The sequence below is a fragment of the Garra rufa genome, chromosome 2 (genome assembly GCF_049309525.1).
Source record: "Garra rufa chromosome 2, GarRuf1.0, whole genome shotgun sequence".
Lineage (NCBI taxonomy): Eukaryota > Metazoa > Chordata > Actinopteri > Cypriniformes > Cyprinidae > Garra > Garra rufa.
The window spans coordinates 15991847-16016239 of NC_133362.1; the positions used below are offsets into that span (position 1 = coordinate 15991847).

The 24393-nt window shown below is 36.6% G+C and overlaps 1 protein-coding gene across 2 annotated transcripts in view; it reads left to right on the top strand.

Annotated features, from left to right (window-relative positions):
• The window catches only part of pcnx1 (pecanex 1), a 51481-nt gene that overhangs the window by 11341 nt on the left and 15747 nt on the right, over positions 1–24393 (top strand). Inside the window, exons 5-21 of one of the 2 annotated variants that reach the window (XM_073833782.1) lie at positions 541–609; positions 4822–6438; positions 9926–10055; positions 14841–15034; positions 16762–16855; positions 17710–17767; positions 18002–18252; positions 18333–18486; positions 18569–18601; positions 19758–19929; positions 20142–20252; positions 21189–21280; positions 21403–21512; positions 21719–21824; positions 21944–22036; positions 23623–23773; positions 24124–24265. In XM_073833782.1, the coding sequence (XP_073689883.1) occupies positions 541–609; positions 4822–6438; positions 9926–10055; positions 14841–15034; positions 16762–16855; positions 17710–17767; positions 18002–18252; positions 18333–18486; positions 18569–18601; positions 19758–19929; positions 20142–20252; positions 21189–21280; positions 21403–21512; positions 21719–21824; positions 21944–22036; positions 23623–23773; positions 24124–24265 (3577 nt within the window). The remainder of the gene's footprint in view (positions 1–540; positions 610–4821; positions 6439–9925; positions 10056–14840; positions 15035–16761; positions 16856–17709; positions 17768–18001; positions 18253–18332; positions 18487–18568; positions 18602–19757; positions 19930–20141; positions 20253–21188; positions 21281–21402; positions 21513–21718; positions 21825–21943; positions 22037–23622; positions 23774–24123; positions 24266–24393) is intronic. The other variant, XM_073833783.1, reaches the window with a different exon arrangement.

A 24393-nucleotide genomic window follows, 5' to 3' on the forward strand; every position in this document is an offset into this window, starting at 1 on the left:
ATATATATATATATATTATATATATATATATATATATATATATATATATATATATATATATATATATATATATATATATATATATATATATATATATATATATATATATATATATATATATATATATATATATATATATATATATATATATATATATATATATATATATATAGCAACCCTATTGCCTAAGATGAGGCGAATGACAGCAGCAGGAACATTACAGGGTGTTCTCAAGTGTTCACTAGAAGTTGTCTTATGACTTTTTTGAGTAGTTAAAATTCAAACGACACTGTGTTGTGAACCAGGTTTGCCTTAGCTATAAATAGAAGTGTTTAGGATCAAAGAGAAGAGTTTTTCTGCAGACAGCAGCGATATGTCAGAAGACCTGCAGTACTGCGGGCACAGGCCAGGTCAGGGATGTGTTTGAATAAAGTTGCAAAGGTGAGTGGGAGAGAGAGAGTGACAGAGAGAGGGCGGATGTGTTAGGTTAATGAATAAGTTATAAAACTTGACCTTCTCTGTCTCTCTGTTTGTTTGCAGGGGCAGGTGTTGGAAAGGCTCCCGATGACATCAGTTTGAGTTTGGCTCAGAGTTGCAGTCAGGACCAAGGTGTGAATCTTAATTAACATCAGCTATAGTATAATTCAATGCAAATCAGTCTCTAGAAACTCTAAAGTCCGCCCAAAAATCTGTCATTATTTACTCATCCTCATAAATCTGTTAAAGGTTGTTTTTTTCCATTTAACATCCAAATTGATTTAACATCCAGATCCAATCTTTTCTTGTATCCTTTTTTTTTTTTTCAAAGGGGTGCTTTCGTGGTTCGGAAATGTTTCTCAGTGTTACACATGCAGTAAAACATCTTTGTGTCCTTTGCAGAAGTGAGAATTGGTTGGCTAGGCTTGTATTCTTACTGACTGCGGTTTTATTAAACTGTAAAGTGTTTAATAGAAATTGAAAACCTGTGATATAGAGCTGAAAGGTCTTTCTGACATGAAAATGGATGTCTGTTTCTCTCTAAACCCAAAGTTTGTGATCAGTATAAAAGCTTTTTGTGATCAACAAGATGACACAGAGAGATAACATCAGCACTGCACTGCATACTGGGCTCAGACTTTCTAAAGCACATAAGCAAAACACTTTATGAACAGTGTGGTTTTGGATGGTGTGCAGAATGGGTTCTTGGTAATGAAGTTGTAAATGATTTTGGCAGTTTTTAACACCACATCAGTGCTCTGGAAACTGTTTGTGTTTATTAGGGATGTACATAACTAGATTTTGACTTGTTCCTGGCTTGAAAAAAAAAAAACACTGATAAATGGAGCACAGCAGCTTGTTCTTAAAGTTTGGGCTGCAATGCTGGATCATTATTGATCCAATGATTAAAAAGTGGCTATTTGGTTATTGATTAACTTTATCAAATGGCCTGCGCTGTGTAAAGATACAGCGTCAGTTTAAGTGTCAAGTTCTCATTTGCAATAAATTTCCATACTGCAATATTTAACCTACAGTGGGAAAAATAATGATTTGTTCCCCTGCTGATTTGGTACATTTGCCCACTGACAAAGAAATGATTAGTCTACAATTAATGGTAGGTTAATTTTAACAGTGAGAGACAGAATACCAACTAAAAATGCATTTCAAAAGTTCTAAATTGATTTGCATTTTAATGAGTAAAATAAGTATTTGATCCCCTGTCAAATATTTCTGGCTCCCAGGTGTCTTTTATACAGGTATTGAGCTGAGATTAGGAGCACTTTCTTAAAAGGAGTACTCCTAATCTCTTCTTGTTACCTGTATAAAAGACACCTGTCCAAATTAATCAGATTCCAAACTCTCCACCATGGCCAAGACCAAAGAGCTGTCCAAGGCTGGAATTGGCTACAAGATCATCCCCAAGCAGCAAGGGATCATATAATTATTTTCCCCACTGTATGTGACCCTGGACCGTAATTTTTTTTTCTGGAATCTGAGGGTGCAAAAAAAATCTCAATATTGAGAAAATTGCCTTTAAAGTTGTCCAAATTAAGTTTTTAGTTATCCATGTTAATAATAAAAAAAATAAGTTTTGATATATTTACAGAAGAAAATTTACAAAATATCTTAATGGAACATGATCTTTACTTAATATCCTAATGATTTTCGCCATTAAAGAGAAAAATCGATCATTTTGGCCCATATAATGTATTTTTGACTGTTGTCATGGACAAAATTGTTGGCACCCTTGGTAAATATGGGCAAAGAAGGCTGTAAAAATAAATCTGCATTGTTTCTCCTGTTGATCTTTTGTCAAAAAATCTGCAAAATTCAAACATTTCATTAAAAATAAAAAAAAAATTAAGTGGGGGGAATATAATATTATGAAATAAACGGTTTTCTCTAATACACCCTGGCCATAATTGTTGGCACCCTTGTATTCAAAACTTTCTGCAACTTCCATTTGCATGAAAAACAGCTCTGATTTTTTCCCCTTCATGCCTGATGAGGTTTGAGAATATATGGCAAGTGATTTTAGACTATTCCTCCATACAGAATTTCTCCAGATCCTTCAAATGTTGGTGCTCACTCTTCTTCAGTTTATCCCACTCATTTTCCATAGGATTCAGGTCAGGGAATTGGGATGGTTATGGCAGAATCTTGATTTTGTGTTCAGTGACCAGTTTTTGTGTTGATTTTGATGTGGTGACGGAAGATCTAACCATGATCCATTATAATATTTCTAACTGAGCAAGTCAGTTTTACCTTTTTTTATCTGTTGGTATTTGATATAAAACATGATGGCATGTATCTGAACAAGATGTCTAGGACCTTTGGTGTAAAATTAGGTCCACAAAAAAGAACATCTGGTGATATATTTAAATGTGGACATGGGGCACTTTTTTATCCCTGAATGCACCAAACCTTTAATGTGTTCTAGCTCCAAAAAAAAAATTCTCATTTCATATGGCAATAAAAGCCAGTCCTGGCTGAAGTTCCAGTATGGTAAATTAATATGGTGGAGTTTGTTTTTGCATGAGAGCAGATGATTTGTTTCTTGAACAGTGTCTGAAATGACTTGTTGTGATGGAGGTGCAGTTTTCCTTTATTTTTTATATTTTTTTCTGACACTAAAATTCAACTGATTTCTGCAATTTTCCATCAGTGATCTTTGAAGAGTATTTGGCCACTTAAATTGTTCTCTTTGCTGCACATTAAGACAATATTGACACACATCATGTTTCAAGCAGATTTTTAACATCTCCAGTCCATTAAAACTTCTTAATTATTACCCTGATGTTGGAAATGAGAATATTTAATGTTTTAAGTATTTTCTTAAAGCCACTTTGTATTGTGTAAAGATCAACAATCTTTTGCTGTACATCAGAAGTATATTCTTTGGTTTTACCCATTGTGATGAATGATTAGGTTGGTTTGGGCTTTGTGTTACTAATATTTATTCATCTGTGCACCAAGACGTCATGACTGGACAACATCATGTTTCCAGTCACCTTGGTGTGTTAAGAAATTGGAAATTTCAATGGAAATATATTTAGGAGATAATTTACTCATAAGAATTTCTAAGGGTGCCAATAATTGTGGCCAGGGTGTATTTGAGAAAAACATTTTTTCATAAAGTTATATTCCACCTCACTTTAAATTGTTTAACTTTAATGAAATGTTTGAATTTTGCAGAATTTTTGACTAAAAGAGCTAAAGGAGAAACAATGCAGATTTATTTTTACAGCCTTCTTTGCCCATATTTACCAAGGGTGCCAACAATTTTGTCCATGACTGTATATCTGGTTTTGTGGTCCAGGGTCACATATATGTAACAACGGGAAAGCATGCAATATGTAAACAATATGATTTACACAATAAATCCAGCAGAAGCTCCTGCACAGTCTGCATATTTTTAAATGCTCCTGAATAATGTCACAACCTGCTCCTTACTGCTATTTTCACTTGATGTTTATCTAAAGTTGACAGTTCTGAACTTTTCGACCACTTTCTCAGATCCACAGTCAGTTGCACAATCACACAAGCATGTTGCTAGACTCCAATAGGAATGAGTTTAAAGCGTCCACTCCCATCCTCTTGCTCCGCGCCAGTGTCAACGCATCGTAATTGACTTCAGTGAAAAATGGAAAGTCACAGGAAGAGCAAGCCATTAAAGTTTTTATAATACATCACGCACTGATAAATCATTTGCAGTAAGACCTGGAATGTCTGTCATGCACTTAGTGTCAATCTTGACTCTAAAGGTGTGTTCATACTTGGAATGTTTGGTTTGATTAAAAAAAAACTCTGGTGCGATTGCTCTGTTAGTGTGGTTCATTTGAGTAAGTGTGAACGCTGCCATTCAAACCCTGGTGTGCTTCAAACATGCTGACCAAGACTGCTAAAAAGATGGGTCTTGGTCCGCTTCCAAACGAACTCTTGTGTGGTTCAAATGAAATATGAATGCAACATGAACCAAATACTTCTAAACGATTCAAAAACTCGAAAGAAATGATGTGACGCTATGCGACATGATTTCAGAAAGGGAATAGGTGGTGTATCTAAAGCAAAATGAGCAGAGGGCAAACGTGGAGCAACAAAGGAGGTAAAGTGCCTTTTATGAGCTCTTTGTGAGTTTGCATGTGCTTCAAAATATACGTCATTCAACCTGACCAATCAGGTTGTGACCGTATCACTTTGCCTGTAGGTTCTGTACCTTAAGGGTCGCTGTCAAAAATGCCAGTGTGAACACTAAGCAGACCAGGACCAAATGTATCATGAACACACTCTAAGTTGATGTAATTTTCATATACGTTTTTAAAAAATATTTTTCTTTCCCTCCAGATTTGATGTCAGACCCAAAGATGTTCTGCCTCGTCTCCAATGACTCTTTTGCCTCCATGCAGCCATCAACCTCATTGGCTCAGGACCTTTATGGCTCCACCCCCCACCCTTTTAGTCAGTCCCTGTCCTCTTGTGACACAGAAATTACTGCCCATCTTTCCACCCACTCACAATCCTTCCGGAAAGAGTCGTCACGGCCTCGCGGATTGCCTCGCACCTCAAGTTCTGCGGGATCTGCTTTTCCAGATCCTTCTCTGCCCGAGTTCAGCCTGTACCCTCCGCCTCGTCGGGGAGGACTGGATCCTGTCTGCGAAATGGAAGCCTCCAGGTCACAGAGGGCGACAGAGAGCTCTGAGCCGCCAGACTCTGGAACTCCCAGCACTTCAGGAACGGAATGTCACAGATATCATCTGAAGGAACGCCGCAGGATATCACGGTCAGTCTCCCGAGAGACAGGGGAAGGAGAGTGTGCTGGGGAAGGGGGATCTGGGTTGTACCAGTCAGAAGGTGTACAGGGGGGTCGGGAAAGAAAAGGAGGACAGAGTGCTGAAAGTTTGAGGAGTTTGAGCACACGCAGTAGCGGCTCCACTGAGAGCTACTGTAGTGGGACGGACCGGGATACTAACAGTACTTTGAGTAGCCTGCACAGCGAGCAGACCAGCTCCACGCATGTAGAGAGCCTACTGTCGTTGTCCGGGGACGAGAAGGTAAATGGCGACCCACGTAACTCTAATGTGGCCTCGGGGGAGGCTAATAAAAACCCCCATGCCAACGAACTTGCTACCAAATTGCCCGTCGGTGAAGCTCCCAAACCCGCAAACTCAGAGGGCCAACAGGGGGAGGGAACTGTGGAGGCAGCATCAAGGACTAGCGTAGATGTCTCTGCTGGTCTTGCCCACCAGCACCAGGAGGCAGAACCAGACAAAGTGCGTCCTAAAACAGCCAATCTTGTTCACCGGGCTGCCTCCTCGTCTGCCGCCAGCCGTAGTGGCCGGCGACGCAGCGGTAAGCAGCGCGCAAGCAGTTTTGACGCCAGCAGACACCGGGAATACATTTGTGGACGTGGGATGGCAAAGCCTCGCTCTGCAGTGTTCATGAAAGGAGAGGAAGACTCCAGTGATCAGAGCGAACTTAGCTGTACCTCCAGCCTACACTCCACCCACCAGCTCAGCACAGACTCCTCATCCAGCACACCCCACTCCTGCCCCTCTCCCGAGGATCGCCGTGGCCCCTCACTACGGGCCAAAATGAATGCCGTGCAAACCCATGGTCAGAAGGACAAAGATAGGGAACGGGAGAAGGACAAGGAGAAGGGCAAACGCAAAGCTTCACGGCGTACTCCAAGTACAGGCAGCGCCAAAACTCATGCCCGGGTCTTGAGCCTGGACAGCAGCACTACTGCTTGCCTTAATGACCCCCACCATTTGGGGGCACCAGCAAGTTCCAGACCCCTTACCACCTCCAAGTCGGACCTGGAGGCAAAAGAGGGGGAGGTGTTGGATGCGGCTTCCCTGCTGGGAAGGGCCTCCCAGCTTGAGTCAGTGACCCGATCCAGAAACAGTCTGCCCTGCCCTATTTCCCTTAGTCATACACAAGACGCCACAACAGGATCTCGAGGTGAGCACGCAGTAATGTGAGTTTGTACATGCACTTATTCGCTAAGGGCCGTGAGATGATTAAAGAAGTAGTTCACCTAGAAATAAAAGTTCTGTCATTATTTACTTACTCTCATGTCATTCCAAATCTGTTTATGTGCTTCTATGAAGTGCAAAAAGCTGCTCTTTTGCATACATTGGAAGAGGGTGGTGACCTGGGGCTGTCCAAGGTTCAACAATTATAAAAACATAAAATATCCAAGCCATATGACAGGTTTGTGTCAGGAACAGGCTTAAAGGACATGTCATTTCTTTTATGTTATGACACATCTGAATGAAATAGATTAGTGAAAAAGAAAAAATTGTAGGATGGGGACTTCATTCCATTGGTTGTTGATTGGATGGCGGCAGATCTGAATGCAAGCTTGCAGTTGGGTTGCAAGAAGGGGTGGGGTTTAAGCAAACTGAATAATTGAAGAAGTCGGGTATACGTCACCAGAGATTTTTCAATGGAAGATTGAGTTATGACATTTTGATTTAAAAAATAAGGTAAAAAGTGAAACATATTTCATGGATAATTTCAATTTAATGCCACTACGTCTTTATTCCTTTTCCTATCTCATTTATGTTTGCATATTAAAATATGGCATGACGAGATGTGGCCTGGCAGGGGTGACATCAGTAATGCAAAGAGTCAATAGTACATCACGATTTGTAACTGATGGCGATTGGTAGGGCTGGGTTTTGATGCAAATTTCACGATTCGATTATGTTTTACAAGCTTTCGATTCAATTCATTATCAGTTATTTTGGATATATATATCAGGTTCAGTACATGGCAAATTTTAACTAATGCTGTAAAATATACATCTGAGAATCTGTTGGTACTACAATACCCGTGTTGGGGGTAATGCATTACAAGTATTGCAAGTTTTTTCAATGAACTAGTAAAGTAAACTTCCTTGACTATTACGCCGAAGTAAACTTCCTTGACTATTACGCCGGAATGGAAGTGTAGTTCCTAATCTTATCAGCCTAGAAACTCGCAGCTTTGCATTTCCACCGGTCTTAGTACACGATATAACTACAGAAGAGTCAAGTTTTAAATACAACAAATATGGAAACTCGTTGGTCATTTTTGAACGCGATGCTATTGGTCTAATAGGATTCAATGATCTATGCTAAGCTATGCTAAAAGTGATATCGCCAGAACAGCTGAATGGATTTCAAAACGGTAAAAATCAACTTATTAACTTGGGGGGAGTTGGAGAATGAGCCTATTTCCAAAAAAAAGTGGAGTGTTCCTTTAAGAATCTATATCGTTTCGTAAAAATGAGGTTCAATTAAAATCGAGAAATCCATTTTTTTACCCAGCCCTATTGGTTGACAAAGATGCTTGACACTATTGGTCACCATTCACTTTCAGTGTATGACAAACAGTGTACAACATTCTGCCCAGGATGAAAAGAAAGCAAATCATAGAGGATTGAAATTGCATGAGTGTGAGTAAATAATGACAGAATTTCCATTTATGGGTGAACTATGCCTGTAAGTATTGATCTCATTCTGAGATCAGTCTGAAGTGCTAGACATCTGAGGTCTGCAGCAGGCCAGTGCTCAGATGGATGTTTTTCAGCAGAATGTAGCCGATCAGATAAACAAGCTTTGCCCAGAAGCTAGTAGATGTACATGTAGCGTGTTTTTCCAGTGCAGCTGTGACCCACAAACCCCTGCAGAATTACTGAAGACTTACTCTGACAGCCTGTTGAGCCTATATATAGGAGATCTGCAGGGTTTGTTCTTTCCTTTGGTCCACAGTGATCATGCAGTCCTCATGCAAGGTTTGCTTGTATGAAGGTGAATTGCAGTGTGCATGTGGATTCAGTAATGATAAAACATTTTGGCCCCTATTTATCCACCGCTAAACACTTGTGGTCAGATGTTTTGAAATGGACCTCTTTCTCCATTCTCCATCTGTGTTTGAAATTTTAGCCCTGTGCTTTTCTGATGTGATGTTTATTCCACAGCACAAGTGACTGGATCATGTTTGGGGGAGCATTGTCTAATTCTCTTTGTCATGATTTTGGCATCTTCTATTAAGGCTTATTACTCACAGATTAACTAGTCTGAACATAGCAAAAGCATTGTTTTAGAGTAAACCTTTTTGTGTTGGGTTACAGCCCTTTAGGTCCAGCATTAGATTGTTTAGACTGTTTTATTGTAGTAATAAAGTTTTACTTCCAGTGATAAGTCATCAGATAAAGTCAAAGTTCATCCACAGTGGGAGAGTGCAGTTAAAGTCCATGTTTAAAACTGCTTGCAAAGGCAATGCGATTAACCATCTGGATGTAGAAAGAGGACAAAGCAGATATTATGCATTTATTACTGGAAACACGTAGTCTAGTTGGAAACACATTACCTTGAATTTTCTTTTAATCACAATATGTTGTATGCAAATTTCTAAGTACGTTTCTTTAAATTATTGCCTTTGGCTGTGCCATGTTCAGCAAAAATTTGATGGCATTGTTTAATGGCCCAATGATAGATAGATCCTTACTTAGATAAATGAGCTATAGTGTCCTGCACCCACTAGTAAAAAAATATAAAAAAAGGATATCTGGTGTCTGAATAATTTTTGGTTTGACTGTAGATAGATAGATATTTGATTGCACAGGGAAAAAACTGCCACAACTTTAAGGGCATACATTTTTAGACATTTTATTGAAAGATAAATAGGCCATAACATGGCTAGGTATGTTTTTACAACTTAAGATGGAAAAACACTGGAGAAAAACGTATTGACTTGAATATATTTACTTAAAATTTCTTTAGAGAGAAGTATTATTTTTCATATTTGTTATGTTTATAATTACAAAATAAATATATTGTTATGATTTTAAATCTATATTTAACCTCAGAACGATCTCAAAGTAAAAACAGAGCTGCTAAAGTCTAATTGTGTGGTGGCTGTACTTTAAAATGAGATTTTTATAATCATAATTCAAGTGATAAATTATTTTGAAAGTCTGTAGTAATCAGTGTTGAGTACTACTGTAAGGTTAAAATGTTTGCAAATACAAAATAAGCTTTTCAGCTATTATTTTGTATTGTGGACTATATGTAAACATCTTTGATGTAAAATATCTTACTCAGGACAGTACTAAATAAAAAATAACATGCATTTTGTATGATCACTCTTATTTTGTTAAAACTATTCATTTTTCACAGATTCTACAAGGAATTCCCAAACTTTCGCATACCACTGTATATATGTGTGTGTGTGTATATATATATATATATATATATATATATGTATGTGTGTATATATATATATATATATATTATTAATTCTTAAATTCAAGGTTTTTTTGCAGACATTTTGCATCTGTTTTTAATTGGTGTGTTTGATATTCTTGTGTCTACACTGGTCTTGCATGCAGCATTGCATGTTTCTACTTCAATGAAAGCTCATTTTTGCTGGCCCTCCTGTCTTTGTCTTCTTACGGCAGCCCCAGGGAACGACGACACAGTCACGTTTCGCCGAGAGCGTAGTACGTTTCGTCGGCAAGCGGTGCGTAGACGGCACAACGCAGGAAGTAACTCCACACCCCCCACCTCTCTCATCGGATCCCCACTCAGGTACGACACTCCCGGGGAGCGATTGAACGGTTGCAGAGCACCAGCTTTGACTCACCTGTGCTGATGTCCACTTTAATATTCTCATCAGCACGTTTCACCTCCTTCCTCTTTTGCTTACACACCTTTAACTGTAATTTCCACACTTTTCTGGGGCATCGCATGAAATTGAATCTTTAATTTGCTTGCTACCCTTTTCTTACTACTGTACGGACCTAAAAGCCATGTTCAGAGAAGCCCAAGCTGATCTCTTTCTTTTCTTTTCTCGTTCTTGCACGTTTGGCTTTCCATGCTATTCAAGTCTTTTTTTGTTCTTGCATGAGTTGTTTCCGTACTTGTGTTTATTTTTTTTTTCAGTGTCTATTTTTTTAAGTCTTTCCTGTGCTTTCACATATTTTGTCCTGTTCTGATAAACCACGTCACATGGTCTCTAACTTTACCCTCACTGTCACACACTGATTCTGGAGTCTCTACTACTGTATCCTGAAGAGTTTCAGTCACTGCGTCCTTCTCTCACATACTAAATCTTTCCATAACCCCCAGACACAGTCATCCTTGCCATCATTGACGGCTTCAGATGAAGAGAGAGTGTTTGAGTGCTTTGTTCATCATCAGGCCCAGGGCATGTCTGTCCCTCTTGAAGTATCATAATGCTTTCAGTTAACTAACTCTAAGTTAACTCTCGTTGTTAGCAAAAACCACATGGAGATTTAGTTTTACAAACCTGATCCAAACCAAATCCACACACTACCATTCAAAAGTTTAGGGTTATTCTAATTGTTTTTTGTTTTGTTTTTTAAAGAAATTAATACTTTTATTCAGCAAATGTGCATTAATTTGATCAAAAATAACACTAGAGACTTTAAAGGGATAGTTCACCCAAAAATGCTTACCCCCAGGGCATCCAAGATGTAGGTGACTTTGTTTCTTTAGTTGAACAAAACAAAGATTTTTAACTCAAACCATTGCAGTCCGTCAGTCATATAATGGCAGTCAGTGGGATCCACGGCTTTGAGAATCAAAAAACAAACACAGACAAAACCAATTAAACCCTGCAGCTTGTGACAATACATTGAGGTCTTAACACACGAAACAAATGGTCTGTGCAAGAAACTGAACAGTATTTATATCATTTTTTTACCTCTGATCCACCGCAATATCCAACTGTCCTGAGCACGTTCACAACAGCTGGCACGTGGCGAAGAGCAAGCAACCATAACTTCAGTCGATCAGGCTCAAAAGTTGGGAGTTGGTGAAAAGTCAACACTCCCGGATGAGTTCACAGAAGCAAACGTTATCTTTTCGTTTTTAATCGGTTGCAAAAATCAGGATAAACACAAGTAATTAACATTTTGACAACAATGAGTGACGTATACGCGCAACAGATTGCTTTCTATCTACTATGCCAGAGCACGTCCCGCACCGACTGTTGTGAATGCGCTCAGGACAGTTGGACATTGTGGTGGTTCAGAGGTAAAAAATAATAATTGAAATAATTATTTTGTGTTTTAAGACCTCAATGTATTGTCACGAGACGCAGGGTTTAATTTGGTTGACTTTCAAAGCCGTGGGTCCCATTGACTGCCATTATATGACTGACAGACTGCAACAGTTTGAGTTAAAAATATTCGTTTGTGTTCTACTGAAGAAACAAAGTCACCTACATCTTGGATCCCCTGGGGATGCGCAGATAAAAATCAAATTTACATTTTTGGGTAAACTATCCCTTTATCCCCTTTATTACAAAAAAAAAATTCTTCCTGTTCTTTTGAACTTTCTATTCGTCAAAGATTCCAAAAAATGTATGACAGTTTCCACAAAAATATTAAAGGGATAGTTCACCCCAAAATTAAAAATTGATGTTTATCTGCTTACTCCCAGGGCATCCAAGATGTAGGTGACTTTGTTTCTTCAGTAGAACACAAACAAAGATTTTTAACTCAAACCGTTGCAGTCTGGTAGTCATAAAAAAAAAAACATGCACAGACAAATCCAAATTAAACCCTGCAGCTCGTGACGATACATTGATGTCCTAAGACACGAAACGATCTGTTTTTGCAAGAAACTGAACAGTATTTATATAATTTTTTACCTTTGATACACAGCCATGTCCAGCTGTCCTGAGCGAGCGCTCAGCATCTGACGCGTTACCTGTGTACACGCTCATGTCCGCTGGAAGGGGAAATCGGTGAAAAGTCAACAGACCCGGATGAGTTCACGCAAGCAAACGAAATCTATTAGCTTTAAATCAGTCTGAACAATCAGGATAAGCGCATGTAATTACCGTTTTGAATAGCCGCTACACACAGGATAGCTGGACATTGCTGTGTATCAAAGGTAAAAAATGATATAAATACCGTTCAGTTTCTCGCAAAAAACGATCGTTTCGTGTCTTAGGACATCAATGTATCGTCACGAGCCGCGGGGTGTAATTTGGATTTGTCTGTGCATGTTTTTTTTTTTCTTTTCTTTTCTTTTTTTTTTTTATAAAGGTTTGGTGCCCATCCACTGCCATTATAATGACTATACCAGACTGCAACGGTTTGAGTTAAAAATCTTTGTTTGTGTTCTACTGAAGAAACAAAGTCACCTACATCTTGGATGCCCTTGGGGGTAAGCAGATAAACATCAAATTTTTATTTTTGAGTGAACTATCCCTTTAAGCAGCACAACAATTTTTAAGGATAGCAATTATGTAGCAACAATAGCAGATGTTTCTTGAGCACCAAACCAGCATATTAAAATGATTGTGGCATTTACTTTCTTTGAATGGTGAATATACAAGCCAGTGTATGTTTTACACACATCCAAATGAATGTGTAAACACAGTGATGCCTCTACTGCTGCACTGATGAGTTCAGCATTTTTCCAATTTTCCGTCATCTCTTTCCAAAACGACAGTCAGCAACTCTCTTATTCCACTTGTTTTGCTGATGCTTATGTCATTACTATGACAACTAATGTAGATATTAGGAGTGTGCAGAACAAAATATCCAAAACTAACTAGTCGGTTGCCTGAGTGACCGGATAATTAAGCAACAACAAATAAACGCATCTGATTTTGTAATTTGCAAGATCAGATTTAAAAAACAAATTGGATTTTTGTGCATCGTGAACAAAGCCATCTATTTACTCTCACTCAGTTTTTATCTGGTAGTTTTCTGTTTGCACACACACACACACACACACACACACACACAAACCTCAAACGCTCTTGCTTTTTCTGGCGGTGAAATCAGAATACTCATCCTCTTCTCTTCCCGTTCAGCACCCCTCTCATTTTACACTTCCTGTCAGCTCTCATAACACCTTCAGAATCCCTATTCCACTGTCTATCACAGCCATCTGTCTGTTTTTCTCTCTAAAATGTGACCTTGCACTTCCTTCCAGCATCTTGTTCTGTTTTTGTCTGCCTTATCTTTATATACACAAACACACACATGCTTACTCTTACTGTATGGATGGGCACAAGTACTGTTCATACTGAGTATACTAGTATTCAGTGTTGTTTTAGTATAGAGAAAAACATTGCATCTCCAAACTTAGACTTCATTTAACTTAAAATGTATTTATGTTCAACTATAAGTAATGCAATTTCTGTAATTAATCACAATTTATCATGTTAGGTGCTATTAATTACATGACATACCTTACCAGTCAAGTTCAAGTTTTTGAACAGTAAGATTTTAAATGTTTTTTTTTTAAAAGACGTCTCTTCTGCTCACCAAGCCTGCATTCATTTGATCAAAAGTACAGCAAAAACAGTAAAATTGTAAATAGTTTTACTATTTAAAATAACTGTTTTCTATTTAAATATATTTTAAAATGTAAATTATTTCTGTGATTTTAAAGCAAAATTTTTAGCGTCATTACTCCAGTCACATGATTATAATCCTAATCATTCTAATATTCTGATTTGCTGCTCAAAAACATTCATTATACTTATATTAAAAACAGCTGAGTAGATTTTTTTTTCAGGTTTCTTTGATGAATAAATAGTTCAGAAGAACAGCATTTATCTGAAATAGAAATCTTTTGTAACATTATAAACGCCTTTATCATCACTTTTGATCAATTTAAAGTATCCTTGCTAAATAAAAGTATTCATTTCTATAATTTCTTTCATTGGTATAGTGTTTAATGTAACAAACGCTTTTTATGTCAGATAAATGCTGATCTTTGGATCTTTTTATTCATCAAAGAAACCTGAAAAAAATGATGATAAATAATAATAATAATAGATTCTTGAACAGCAAATCAGCATATTAGAATGATTTCTTAAGGATCATGTGACGCTGAAGACTGGAGTAATGTTGATGAAAATGTTGCTTTCATTCCAGAAATAAATTACATTTTAAAATATATTCAAATAGAAAAAATAGTAAAAATATTACAAAATTGTACTGTTTTTGCTGTACTTTGGATCAAATGAATGCAGGCTTGGTGAGCAGAAGAGAGTTCTTTAAAAAACTAATGACTAGTAGTGTACAATTATATAATTTATTAGTATTTTAAATTAGCTGTTTTCAGTTAGTTTTAATTTAGTAATTTTTATTCTAAAATTTGTTTTGTTTATTATCAAATAACCAAAAACTATTTGAATAGTTTTAGTTGTAGTTAACAATAACAGCACAGGTGCAACATTATCATCAAACGGTACTCACTGAGTACTCCATTAACTCCTTTGTCGAGTACTAAAGTTGACAACATGACCTAATTTCCCATCCCTGTGTTCCACAACCGCAGTCTGTTACTCATTCCGAATCTTGCGTATTTCTGCTCCTCCAGTCTGCAGGAAGCTCTGAGTCAGGTATCTCAAGCTTCAGGGTCACAGGTCAGAGGTCAGCCATCCCGCACACCGTCTCAGGTGACGGTATTGAGCACTAGCGCCTCCCTGCTGGTCAGGAATGGAAGTGCGCAACTGGAGGGCTGTCCGGATAAGGCGTCCACTGTGGGCGTGGCCAGCCTGCAGGATGAATTTGGTATGCACTGTAAAATTGCCTGCTGTCTGTCAAATCATCTTGTTATCATCACACCTGCCTGTTATATTTGCATGCTGTGTGTCTCACACTTGCATACTGTCTGTCTCACAATTTGTCACACCTGTGTGCTGTTTCTTATCACATTCCATTTGCATGTCGTTGTCTGGTTTGAATATTCAGTCGGTGTGCATCTGTAAGTTTTTCTCAGATTGACAGGTTGTGGCTGTGGGAATTAGTCTTGATCAGTTTACTGATTTTTCTGAATGTATTTGTGTTTGGAACCACACCAATTACACTGTATGATCTTATATTTGATTTTGCATGCATGTACATGTGACGTAGTCTTTCTTTGGTCAGTCAAACTCTTCCCTGGGGGTCTAGAGGTATTGATGCACTCCCACTGCTGCGGTTAAGGTTTGCTTCCGGTCGAGGAGCATGCTTGTGATCAATAGTGCATCTAGATGTCTATAAATATCTTTTGTTTTTGAACAGATAAAGGCAAGAGTTTATGAGGCTCATTCAGGCCTAAAATACGAAAATTTAAAAAATGCATCTGTAAACAAAGTATTCTTTAGGTCTGGTATTAACTTTGATCTCATGGAGGACAATCAATGAACTCACATGCATGTATTAATTTTATTGTATGTATTAATTGTATCTTATGTATTAATTTGGCATTAAAAGGATAGTTCACCAAAAAATAAAGCTCTTATGGGTTTGGAATGACATGAGAGTGAGTAATTAATTACAGAATTTTCATTTTTGGGTGAACTATCCCTTCAATTTTAACATGCGTTTTTGATTTTGTCTGAATGTGTTTTTTTATTTCGTCTAATCACTGCATATTTTGGCCTGTATTAAGTGTGGAAACCATAACAATTAATGTTGTAACAGGCTGTCTAGAGTTAACTTTTCTAATTTTGTCAAGAAATTTTATTCTTGCAGCAATATTACACTAAGAATTTCTTAGGGTGTGATGTAGCTGTAATTTTCTCTCCTACTCCCTTCCAACTAAGATGTCATATTCCTAATTTGAAAAACATTTTAACACACACTTTAACAAGTCGTTCTATTTACTTTTGTTTTTGCAATATTGCATAATACATTGGACATACACTACCATTTAAATTTCTTTAAAAAGAAATTGATACTTTTATTGAGAAAGGATGCATTATATATTATTTGAAAGTGACATTAATAAATGATTTTTTAAACGTTTTATTCATAATTCAATATTTTTATATTAAGCAGTAAATTGTAATATTTCACAATATTGCTGTTTTTACTGTATTTTTCATTAAACAAATACAGCCCTAGTGAGCATAACACTTCTTTCAAGAACATGAAAAAATCTTACCAACCCAAAACTTGTCATTTAAATGTCATTGAACTAAGTAATTAATGTCATAGCAATCATCTGCCACATGTAATGCATAACTGGTATAAAATGGTTTTATTATAGAAAGATAGGAAAAGTACAGCTTTTATGACCACTGTGCAATGCAGCATACACAGAAGTTGGGTGTTTTCAGTTTAGACAGCTTTAATTTTGTTAGCATCTGTCTTGAGAGATTGAGGTTTTATTGTTCTGAAAACTTTACTTAGTGCAGACCAGCAGATATTAGGGGGTCAGTGTCCTGTCTGTGGCAAAAAAAGGCTTAAGTGTCACACTAATGTGTGATGTCTGCTATGTGACCCCTGACCCCTTTTGTGTTTGTGTGACTCAGGGAAGCTGACCCCACCTCTCTATGAAGTCGGAGGATGTGACATGTCCCTGGTGAACTTTGAACCCGCAACCAGGCGAGCATCCAACAACCTCTGGTGAGTTTACGGCCAATGTTGTTAGTGTGATACTATTATAATTAGTAGTATTTTTTTATTTTTAACATATTTACTTTTTCATTTTTAGTTCAAGTTGTATTCATTTTGCTTTGTGTTTTGTCATTTTTATTGCATGTCTGTATAGTTTCTATTAAAGGATTAGTTCATTTTGGAAATAAACATTTTCTGATCATTTATTCACCCCTTTGTCATTCAAGCTGTTCATGTTTTTCTTTCTTCAGTTAAAAAGAAAATAAGGTTTTTGAGGAAAACATTGCAGGATTTTTGTTTATAAATTGGACTTCAATGGGGATCAGTGGGTTGAAGGTCCAAATTGCAGTTTCAGTGCAGCTTCAAAAGGGCTCTACATGATCCCAGCTGAGAAATAAGTCATTTTCTAAAAAAAGAAAAAGCATTTTTATACTTTTTTAACTACAAATACTCATTTTGCAATTTGGACCTTCAAACCGTTGGCTCCCATTTGAAGTCCACTGGAATCCTGGAATATTTTCCTAAAAAAGGTTTTTTTGACTGAAGAAAAAAAGACATGAACATTTTGGATGACATGGAAGTGAGTAAATTATTAGGACATTTTTATTCTGAAAGTTAACTGATCCTTTAATTTATATTTCAGTTTTAGTTATTTTAGCACATCAAGTTAAACTAAATGAAAATGAGAAATATTGCCTTGGCCACTAACTGAAATAAAATAAGTTTAAGCAAAACTGTATTAATTTTATATTTAAGTAAAATGATGGTTTTAGTTTTAGTTAACTGCAACAGCACATGTACCACCAGAACCCAGAATCCTTTGTTGAACATTCTTAATGCTAACAAAGTCTTTCTCTCAACAGGGAAACAGACTCTCACCTCTCCAGTTCTACCTCAGTTCGTTTTTACCCTCATGACCTGGTGAGTGCTACCGAATACACACACTAACACACATAAAGTGCTGATTGTTTTCTTTATGCAAACACTCTGAGATATAATTCAGCGACAGACTGTGAGGAAATACATGGACATATAGTATGAGATTATACATTGCACACAAAAGCTCTTGTGTGAGAAGCAGCACAGTAGAGACAATGAGCTTAGTGTGTGTGTGTGTGTGTGTGTGTGTGTGTGTGTAAACTGACCCTGGCTTAGTTCTCATTTCCTCAGATGCGTCTGAATCGTCTGCTGTCTATGGACCCAGAGCTGTTGGAACAGCACGATGTGGACGGGAGTCCTGACCTGCAGGAAGCACCGCACTGCACACAGGACTCCACGCATAATCGCACACACTCACACCACACGCACCCACACAAAACCAAGCAGTACTACCGCCTCTGGCTGCTGCCGTACATGTGGGTCGGGCTGCACTTTGACAGACTCACACTACTTGCCCTCTTCGACAGGTACACACAAACGCAGATGTTAATGTGTATTACTGATGTGTCTTAGCTTATATACTGATGGTGCTGCATGTGTCTGTCAGGAACCGAGAGGTTCTAGAGAATGTGCTCTCAGTGGCTCTGGCGGTTCTCGTGGCCTTCCTGGGTTCTGTGCTGCTAGTTAATGGGTTCTTCACTGACATTTGGGTCTTTCAGTTCTGCCTCGTTATTGCCAGTTGCCAGTACTCATTACTGAAGGTGAGAATCACACACTCTACAAATATACATTGATCAAATTAATTATTTTTAATGAACATTTTTTTTTCTCTTGTTAAATTAGAGTGTCCAACCTGACTCTTCATCACCCCGACATGTGAGTAACGCACACATTCAAATACAATAACACACATAATTACAATAAGCTAAAAGCATGTAAATTAGTGCTGGAAAAATCATTCAATGTTGACACTTGATTTTTTTTTTTTCTGCTGAACACAAAAGATGATGTTTTGTATAATAATGCTAACTAAACAGTTAACAAAATTAAGCACAACCGTTTTCCACATTGCAAATTAGAAGAATATTTCTTGAGCACCAGATCATCATATTAGAATGACTTCTGAAAGATCATGTGACTGAAAATTCTGTTTTGCTATCACATGAAATTAAGTTACTTTTTAAAATATATTAAAACAGAAACAGTAATATTGAACAGTATTATTGTTTTTACCATTTATTGATGAAATAAAGGCAGTCTTGATTAGAAAAAATTACTTCTTTCAAAAACGTTTAAGTCATACTGCCCTCAACCATTTGTTGTATTGTCATAATTATATACACTACCAGTAACATTTTTAATGTTTTTAAAGAAGTCTCTTCTGCTCACCAAGCCTTTTTTTGTTCCAAAGTATAGTAAAAACAGTAAAATCTTGAAATATTTTTACTATTTAAGGAAGAAATTATAGAAATTAATACTTTTATTTAGCAAGGATGCTTTAAATTGTTCAAAAGTGATGATAAAGACATTTAGAATGTTACAAAATATTTCTATTTTAGATATATTTAATGCTTTCTATTCATTAAATAAACCTGAAAAAAATATACTTAGCTGTTTTCAACATAATAATAATAAATGTTTTTTGAGCAGCAAATTAGAATATTAGAATGATTTCTGAAGGGTCATGTGACTGGAGTAATGATGCTAAAAGTTCATTGAAAACACAGGAATACATTACATTTTAAAATATATTCAAATAGAAAACAGTTATTTTAAATAAAAAAAATATTTCAAAATTGTACTGTTTTTGCTGTACTTTGGATCAAATAAATGCAGGCTTGGTGAGCAGAAGAGACTTACTGTTCAAAAACTTTTGACTGGTAGTGTATGCCATGTAATTAATAGCACCTAACTTAATAACTTGCGATTAATTACAGAAAATGCATTACTTGTTATTGAACAAGTTAAATGACAGATTGGGGGTCTAAGTTCGAAGAATGTTTTTCTCTCCCTTCTGTGCATGTTTGTTTAGGGTCATAATCGAATCATCGCTTACAGCAGGCCTGTGTATTTCTGTCTGTGCTGTGGGCTAATCTGGCTGTTGCACTATGGGAGTGTAAACAGCAGCTCCACTGCAGTGTCTCTGTATGGAATCGCTCTCACCAGCTCTGTCCTGCTGTCTCAGGCGCGGGATCTCCTCATTGGTGAGCAAGGACATAAATTCCCAGCAGATGAATATGCAGCGGTTATTGTTTTGCTCTTTTATTTAAATCTGCATGCTGTATTGTTTTTCTCAGAATTACTATAAAAATGGAAAGACATTCCAGAGCTGAGTACCGAGAAAATCCTGCTGATGTGATGAGACTTAATACTCCAGCTTTACATTATCTCTCTCTCTTTCTCTCTCTCTCTACAGTTTTCACCCTGTGCTTTCCCATCATCTTCTTCATTGGGCTGCTCCCTCAGATTAACACTTTCGTCATGTACCTGCTTGAGCAACTTGACATTCATGTCTTCGGAGGAAATGGTAAAACACTTTTACATCAGGACTGGAGAAAATAAGCATATGCATTATGATTCTTTCTAAAATGATTCATTTAACTTTTAACCAGTTATTGTTAATATTTATAACTTTGAATGCTTTAGAAGTATTTTTTTATTGTTAGTTTGTGTTAACTAATATAAAGTTGTGGTCAAAAGTTTACATACACCTTGCAGAAGATATTTCACATAAAAGGCATTTACATATAGTCCACAAGAGAAAATAATATTTAAATTTATAATAAATGACCCTGTTCAAAAGTTTACATACGCTTGATTCTTAATACTGTATTGTTACCTGAATGATCCACAGCTATGTTTTTTTTTTTTTTTTTGGTTAGTGATAGTTGTTTATGAGTCCATTGTTTGTCCTGTTAAACCATTAAACTGCCTGCTATTCTTCAGAAATATCCTTCAGGTCCCACAAATTCTTTGGTTTTTCATCATTTTTGTGTATTTTAACCCCTTTCCAACAATGACTGTAAGTTTGAAGATCAGGGTAAATTTTACGTATTTTGTATTCTGGGAAACGTAAGCTTCTGAAGGGCAGTACTAAATGAAAATAAAATCTTAATTCTGTTCAAAAGTTTACACCCCTGACTCTTAATGCATTGTGTTTCCTTCTGGAGCATCAGTGAGTGTTTGAACCTTCTGTAATAGCTGCATATGAGTCCCTCAGTTGCCTCTTATTTTGGTAAAATTATTAACATTTTGCAGATTCTGCAAGTTGTATGTAAACTTTTTACCTCAACTGTAGTTGACTCAACTGTTGTTAACAAATGGAACCTTATTGTAAAGTATTACCAATGTTTCTACTATTTTTTTATTTACTTAAATTTCAGTTTTTGATCTACAAAACTGTTGTGTTTGCAATGAGATTGGTGTTATAGAGACTCATTGTCATGTCTGTCTTCACTCCCAGCATGCACCAGTCTGCTCTCAGCCCTGTATAGTGTTGTGCGCAGCATCATCACCATAGCGATGCTCTATGGGTTCTGCTATGGCGCCCTAAAGGTGATGAATCACAATACATTTCTTTTGATTTCTTTCTGGATTTTGGTTGTATTTGTATGGATGCTGGATGGTTCTGTGTTGATCACATTAAATATTCCTCTGAATATTATCTTTGTTTGCAGGACTCGTGGGATCCTCAACACATCCCTGTGCTTTTCTCAGTGTTTTGTGGGCTGTTGGTTGCCGTTTCATACCATCTCAGCCGCCAAAGCAGTGACCCCTCTGTTCTCATGTGAGTGTTTCTGCGAATGTGTGGGTTTGTGTTTTTGATAAATAATTCTTGCAGTTTTCCTGCTTTAGGTGCCTTCAGTTCTTCGAGTGCTTACTATCTCAGACTTCAGTGGCTCTTGATTTAATGTCTAAGGAACTTTTGTTGTTTCACTGCACAGTGGCTAGTTTGAATATTGTGAATTTGAATATTATCCCATGTCTGTGTAGTTCATTAGTGCAATCAAAGGTCTTCCACAACGTGAAAGAGAAAAATCCAGAGGATCCCCTTTCTGAAGTTCAGGATCCTTTACCAGAGAAACTCCGCAGCTCTGTGGTGAGCAGTACGCACATTCATTCCACAAACAGATATAAATGGACAAAAATAAAAGACACAAATTGTCTTTTCTGTGTTGAATGATACATCTGTGTCTCTCTTTTTCTCTCTGACTACAGAATGAGAGACTACAATCGGATGTGATTGTTTGTGTTGTCATTGCTGTCCTGTACTTTGCCATTCACGTCAGCACCGTCTTCATTGCCTTACAGGTAAAACAGCAGCACTGTTAAAATTCTGGCTGATACTGATATGCTGATAATTATATGTTGTGTGACTGGTAGTCGATACATGGCCGTTAAAATATATTCAACATTATTTTATTTAAATAATAAAAAAGTAAAACACTAAAAACTAAGATCATTCGTTACGAGTGAATTTAGGCATCGCAACAGTACAATGTACAATATAAAAAAATAACATTAATTTAGAGATTCAGTGAAAATGACATTTTAAACATGTTATTAAATTTTGAATGTTTTTAAAGATTAACTTTGAGTGTAATTTAATTATGTAGGGCCCTATGATTCCTGCAATGTGAAAAAATGTGGACGGAATCGCGGAATTCAGTCATAAAAATGGAATTTACTGTATAGCTCGGAATGTCATGGAATTTACCAAATTTTGGATGAATAAATCAAAAGTAGGACAGTACCCTTAAATCAAAACACGATATGGACTAGTGTATGTGAATATTAAGCCACACAATAAGACTATGTAAATAGTCTTAGCCTTTAGAGTGTTTTCAGCCTATGTCGCCTCAGTATATGAGTACATCAACACATAAACATAATCTATAGAACTGCTCTGAGAGTCACTTCATGAGCTTTTTACCATTTCTTTTGAGAAAAACTATTGTTATAAAGACCTTCACAGCAACTCGTCAATATTAAAGTTCAGTTTAACTTGAAGAAACTGTGACCAGAAAGTTATTAATGTAATGTTGGTACTACTACTAATAATACAATTATAATTAAAACTTAATTTTTAAGGAATAATAACCAGAGAAATTGTTTACCAGAAAAATGTAAATACACAACACAATATTTCTGAGGGGAATAAAAAAATAAAAAATAAATGAAATAATAAATTATTGAATAAAATTAATTCATTAGAGATGCTTTTGACTATTAAAATAATGAAACAATTAAAATTGAATCCAGAAAGTTAATGGAAAACACAGGATTTAATAAAAATAAAAAATAAAATAAAACGCATTTCATTGGGCCTTAAAAATTAGATTTTGAATAAATTGCTGTTAAATTCTGTGTTTCATGATTTTAATTAATTAGACTTTTTTTATTAAAATGTTTAGAAATAAGAAAAATTTGATTAGATTAAAAAATATATATTTATACTATATTAGAAAAAAAAACGGAACCTGAAAAAAAAAAATGGAAAAAAAAAACGAAATTTGGAAACAAATAAAATGGATTTCATAAGGCCCCAGTTACAGCAAAGGTAAAAATTGGTGGAAATAAGCATGAACAATAAATATATTTTATTAAATAATTCAATATTGGACATAGAATAACATTTAATAGATTTTCACAACATATTTTATGCAGCACAGCTGTTTTCAACATTGATAAGAAATCATGTAATCATGTGACACTGAAAACTGGAGCAATGACTGCTGGAAATTTAACTTTACTATCACAGGAATAAATTATAATTTAATTTATATTCATAATATTTTAAATTGTAATAATTATCCGAATAAAACTATAGTGAAATATTCAAATGATAATAAATAGGCAGTTCTTAACTGTTCTTGTCCCTCTTTCTTCTTTTCTAGCCTTTTTTGAGCTACGTTCTGTACGGGCTGGTTGGGGCAGTAGGGCTGCTAACTCACTACCTGTTGCCCCAGATGAGGAAGCAGTTACCCTGGTACTGTTTCTCACACCCGCTGCTCAAAACCAGGGAGTACTATCAGTTTGAGATCCGGGGTAAGTCAAACTACAGATGTTGCAAATTTAACTTATATAAAGATAACACTCTTGCCTCTGGTTTCATAGACAGTTTCATAGTTTCATAGACGGTTTCATGCTTGCACTGGCTGATCTTAAAACTGAAACTTGCACTGACTGATCTTAAAGATTTAGATTCATTGTTTTGTCTCAAGATGCACACCAGTAATGTTTATATCTTAGGCATATTTCAAAACTACTTAAATGTCCTAATTGAGCTATGGCCTAATCCTGGCTTAACCTAAGCCCTGTCTGTGAAACCGGGCCTTGTTCTTCTGTAAGCATTAACAGTACAGTACAGTAAGTGTTTGTGTGTTTTCTGTATGCAGGTGCCGCCCATGTCATGTGGTTTGAGCGTACACATGTGTGGCTGCTGTTCGTAGAGAAAAACATCCTCTATCCACTCATTGTGCTTAATGAGCTGAGTGGCAGCGCACAGGAGCTCGCCAGCCCCAAGAAACTCAACACAGAGTCAGTGTTACCTCTTCTATCTGACCTCATGTCTTTTGTCCTTTTATTCAGTCACAGTTGTTTTTTATTGACTAACTGATTGACTGTCTGCACCTGATCGTTGTGTATTAGCTAAACGTTGCTCTGCT